General features: G+C 24.9%; 1 protein-coding gene across 1 annotated transcript in view; it reads right to left on the bottom strand.

The window, feature by feature from the left end:
• Window positions 1-399: 399 nt before the first annotated feature.
• Window positions 400-5,884, bottom strand: part of LOC111614291 (trafficking protein particle complex subunit 11-like) — a 42,757-nt gene continuing 37,272 nt past the window's right edge. Inside the window, 4 exon segments of the mRNA XM_023355664.1 lie at window positions 400-831; window positions 1,330-1,424; window positions 3,582-3,754; window positions 4,511-4,674. Of these exon segments, the coding sequence (XP_023211432.1) occupies window positions 718-831; window positions 1,330-1,424; window positions 3,582-3,754; window positions 4,511-4,674 (546 nt within the window). The 3' untranslated portion in view covers window positions 400-717.

The following is a 5,884-nucleotide window of genomic DNA, read 5'->3' as shown; positions in this document are numbered from 1 at the left end:
GTATTTTATGCATATGTAACAATACATTATTATGTATACAATATTAGCTGTAACTAATATAAGTTTGCATAAATGTTGAATTGCATTGCACGTCCTCTACTAAAATATAGATTTGGCCAATGTTTTAAAATGTTCTTGTAGTGTATAAAGAATGAAAGAATATACTTGTACGAATAATACCAACATATATATTCTTTCGTACTGATTACATCATGAGACCACTTTAAAATATTTTTAAGGAGACGTACATCTCCTTAAAAGTAATAAAATATGAAGACACACATATATATAGTGTATTTAAATGATATTTTATAAATTACATTGGAAGGGAATGTGAGATTTTGATCTCTCAATAAATTGTCATCAAAACATTTTTATTTATTTAATTTTTNGGAAAGCCATTTGCAGATTGGGGGGTGGTAAATCGTCATATACGACGGCATCGAATAAATGGAGAAGAAAAAATGGAGAAGACAAATCAGATGATAAAGAAAGCCAAAACAAAGAAAAACTTTTGAAACTTTCAAGTCTTTCGACTAAAATGGTTTTAAGTGGAGAAATGGACATATATGAACAATTATATGAAAGATTGGACTTTCTTATTAAAGAAAGTAAATTTGTATGGTCATCAATCTCAACTTCAATATCATATGTTATCTAGAGAAGAAACTATGATGATGATAATTGAATTTTTATTCACCTAAATAATTTAGATGATTAAAATATATATACATATATTTTAATTATGTATAAATATAAAAATAAAATTACCTTAAACATAACATTTCTTATGCCCACTTCACTTGTTTTCATAAATATACAAGTTTTTATCTATAAAATAAATATTTTAATTTTATATATTTATATAAAAAAATTTATTAACTAAAACAAAATTTCACAACCATACCAAATAACTAAATTTATTTTCATTTGTAATCTTATCATTAGCATAGCATAATTTATAAATTCATTATTCAGAAATAAAAAATAAAACAAGATGTTTTAAGTTTTTATTTAAAAATACATTTAAATTAATATTTAGATTATTTTATTTTACAAATTTTTTGTAAGGTGAATGAGGAAAATGTTAATTAATTTATGCACCTGCTATTAAAAAATTTAAATGTTTTTTTTAACTTTTTTAGATAAGCTCTGCACTTGTAAAGTTACAGAGATATTTTATTAATTAAATTGACTGAATTTATAGTTACTTTATAATAATATTGCCATTTAATATTTTTTTTGTTGGATATAATTGATAATTTTAAATTATCTAAAATAATTTCAAATTACTCAATTTTATATGATCCTATGCAAATCAATCCTTACTTTTTGGGAAGGTGTTATTTCTCCTAGTTGAATATTGTTTACAAATTGAACAGGTTCTTTATTTGACTTATTTTGACTTTCTTGATAAAAGAAAGCTAATTAAAAATAAATTATTATTATTATTATTATTACACAAGAAAAATAAATTAATTTTAAATTACATGTAACAATAACACACATACAACAAATGTTCCATAACATTATAATGGAGCTGAAAATTTGTAGCTGCCCATACCTTTTCTATGTTTAGACATCTTTAGATACACAAACACTTCATTGTATTGCAATTGTATTAGATATAGCCTATATTAGTAAGCTATACCATATAAGATTTGTATAAGTATACTCTGGGGCAGGGGTGTCCAACCCTTTTGTTCCTCTGGGCCACATTGGGAGAAGTCATGGAGTTTTGGGCCACAAGTATATATTTGTAACCCAATCCTTAAATATACAAGTATATTTAAGGATTAACATGTCTAGATTATAGTAATAAGTATTAAAACTTTATCATGAAAAAGGATATTTTAAAAAATTACTTCTACAGACCCTTTCAATTTTTACTTAGCAATAAATAAATTCATTTATTATAAAGGAGACAGACAAAAATTTATTTGAAAAACACAAATATTTGTTTTATTTGGGTCTCTAATTAATAAAAACTGACGAAACACCATTTTAAACTGCATTTTTATTCAACTAATATATTTATAAACAATATGTAGCCCAAAAAGTAGCCAACGTGCAAAATGATAATTTTTACGCCAAACTAAAAAAAGGGTAGCCAAATCTTGCAATGCTGGAAAGAGTACTAAATAATGCTGGAGTTGGAACTCAAAGAATTATAGACACAAAGTTGAGAAAAGGAGAGAAAGGCCAAAAGATAAAAAGTAGTGAGGAAGGTTGGAAAATTAAGGGTCAATACTTGCATAACAGAAGGTCTATTAAACCTTTCTCACTGCTTTTTATCTTTTGGCCTCTCTCTCCTTTTCTCAAATTTGGGTCTATAATTCTTTGAGTCACAACTTCAGCTTTATTTAGTATTCCTTCGTCATTCACACATCTCGAAGTATAGCTAAACACCAACCGTATGCCGAAAATCCATCGAACTATTTTAAGGCTAATTAATAAATGAATTACGTAACCAATTTGGTTCTAGAGGTAAGCATTAGGCGCCATCTCTTATTAACATTAATAATTATAAATAAATTAATTAAATCTCGAAGTATTTGAAAATATTTCCTTTTCACTCAAAAACAAATATGCATAAAGGTTTACGGCTTTGTAAAATTTCTTTTCTGAGTTTATGCCATTGAAATAAATAAATAAATAAAAAATAAAACAATTTGTCGGTTTTGTTTACATGTTTATTGGGCTGCGGGTTGGACACCCCTGCTCTATGGTGTTTACTTAAAGAGATATTTCTCAGAATGTATCCCTGTTGTTAAATGATTTTTATGTTTAAATGTTGTTAAATTTTAAAGGTTTTTTTTTCAAAAAATTCTTTGTTTAATTAATTGAATTTCAAATCATCAAGCAATCAAAAATTGCTGTTTCACAGTTAATATCAACATTTTACAGTGAAAATGTTTAATTTTGTATCCAATTTGATTCAAAACATGCATGATTTAGAAAATGTGTACTGAATTCAAAACTTCTGATCTGAATACACTTAGATCTCACATTAGTCTTTCATAGTTGTTCACGAAAATATCATCTATCTATTCCACTAATAACATCTAAAACACAAATGACATTCATACTTAAAAATTCTTAGTGACTATAAAGAAAACAAAATAGAAATTTCCATTCCCAAAAAGAGATTGAAGAGAAAGATATAGTCTAAACCTGACACTGGACATGTGTAGAAAGTTCATATTAAATCTAGTTTCTAATCATTTAAAAACACAGCAATCAAGAAACATCATTCTTAAAATGTGCTTTTTTTTCTGCGATTTTGACAAGTTTTAAACTGTGGTTGAGATCTAGAACCTATCTCTACAAGCCATCCATTATTCTTCACTAGCATTTCTAAATAATAAAATATTCCAATATTCAGAATTTAAATAATCACGAAAAATATTTTTTTTGTTGGATATAGAGAAAGAAAAGTCAAGAAAGAAAGAAAGAAAGTAATGACAATTAATTAAAGTTTCAAACTAACATCTCACTAGCATTGGAGAGAAGATTCATTATTAAGTACTTAATGTGGAATAAATATTGCTTATAAATCAAACTGAAATGACAATACTTACTATTTTCAGTTAACACAGTTGGAGAATCATGCAAGTTGACTGTCAATACTACATTCTTTATTGGATTAAGTTCTTCGTTTATTATTTCTACACTTAAAGCATAAAATTCATTCACCAAAGAAGGTGGTTGATGTTCTACACTTAGTTGTATACATGGATGTCGAGGAACAATACTGAAATTAATATACCAAAAACTTTAATAGAATTAAAAAGCTTGATTCCATCTAACAAATAAGTTATTAAAATAGTCTATCAAGATCTAATACCATAATTACCATAAAAATAATATGTTAAATTAATCATATTGCATCTTATTCTTTTACTATAAAATAATTACTTTATCTAACATCTCTGATTATATTATTTTGAAATAATTTACATTTGTGAAGAATTAAAAACTTTTAAGAATAAATTAAATTAAGATGTACTGTTTGTAGAAAAATAGAACAGAATCATTTCATATAAAATGCTACACGCAGTATTAAAGATAATGCTTTTTCACTTCGTAATAACTTTACAGATTTTAAATTACAATAAAATTTTTATTTTTTTACATTAAAAAAAATAATGGTACTTGATTATATATAATACTTTTATGCATTTAGAATCTTTTAAATGTGTGATTATATTCTATTTGCTTAAATTAAATAGAGATCCCTTTAAAATGTTTTATTTATGTTATATTTTATTTATTTATTTTCTAAAAATGAAGTTTTATATCTAAAAAAACAATTAGACAATTTATTAAAATTTTTTGGACTTCTACAAAAGTATTGGATTGTTTTGTGTCTAAGAAACCAGAGCACAAGAACTATATGACTATTGTTAACTTTCTATAAATTCATAAATATGAAATTATGCCTAATTATAGTTAAGGATAGATAATTCATAAATGAATGAATTAATTTATGTATAAAATAATTAAAGACCTGGTACTGCTATATATAACTAAATGTTGTAAATTAATATCCTCTTTGAATAACTCCTCACTCCAAGGTAGAAATGAACTTGGATTATCTGCATTTCCTACAGTACACTGTAGAATAGCACAGATGCTGCTTTCAGAACCCAACTGTAATGCAACTGATGATATCTAATAAAAATTTAAATTATTAATTACTGAAAATGTTTCAAATCTAACTCATACTTTGAATGATTCAAATCTTAAATTTTATGGCTGTTAAATTAATTCAAAAAATAACCATATTTATTTCTTAAAAATAAAAATGTTTAATATCGCTCAATTGCTTTTAGCAAAAACGTTTTCGAAACTAAAACTTTGAATATTCAAATAATAAAATTAAAAATAACAATGATTTAGGAAATTTCTTTCTATTCTTATTTAAATAATTTCTTGAAGATAATGTAAATTTCTTCTAAGTGTACATCATCATTAATATCGATGTTATCGGAAGCTTGATTTTGAAAGGTCATTATATAATGAAGTCAATTAAATGCAATGAGAGAGAACTTTTAAAACATCTTTTCCAATTTTGTCTGTGCGAAATAGGGACAAAAGGAAAAAAAGACATTTTAAAAGTTAATTTATAACAGCTTTAATATTTAATATATGCAAAAGTCTTATAAGATAAAGCAAAAGTGTTTTTATATGAATGCTACTGGCTAATGTTTAGTTGTATTGACATTTTTTTATATATAATTACCATATTTTTTAAATTTTATTATATGCTGTAATTATGGGTCATTTGATATAATGCCACTACGTAAATATATTATACAGCAAGCTAAATCATGCTAACTTCATATCAAATGATCACAGATGGATTCTGTATTAATTTTGTCTGTAATTCCTAAATGAATAATAACGTCACAGTGCAAACAATAGCAAAGATTTTGACAAAAATAATAAAGTTTATTAAATAGTCAACTTAAAAATGTTTAAATCTTTTAAATCATTTTTAAATTGACTATTTGATTAATTTATTTAATAAACTTTATTATTTTTGTCAAAATTTTTGCTATTGTTTGCACTGTGACATTATTATTTATTTAAGTATTCTTTTATTTGAAATTAATACAAACTATTTTTAGAAATATGTTTTATATAATCTATTTTCTCTCTACAACTTAATTTATTTAGATGTGATAAATTTTATCTGTATCTGTAAATACAGTGGAACCCCGGTTAACAAACGTCCTGGTTAATGACCAAATCAGTTAACGAACTTTTATTTTGCAAAAATTTTGTCTCGGATAACGAACGTAACGGTATTTTGTGTCAAATTTTAGTTGGTGTTAGGCATGCGCGAGTTAAGCATTGCTTTTCCGAGTGTTTGTGCTAT

The sequence above is a fragment of the Centruroides sculpturatus genome, unplaced genomic scaffold (assembly GCF_000671375.1).
Source record: "Centruroides sculpturatus isolate CEXI.00-Female unplaced genomic scaffold, Cexi_2.0 scaffold2036, whole genome shotgun sequence".
NCBI lineage: Eukaryota > Metazoa > Arthropoda > Arachnida > Scorpiones > Buthidae > Centruroides > Centruroides sculpturatus.
Note: the sequence above shows the minus strand (reverse complement) of the source record. Positions and strands in the feature narration are given on the sequence as shown.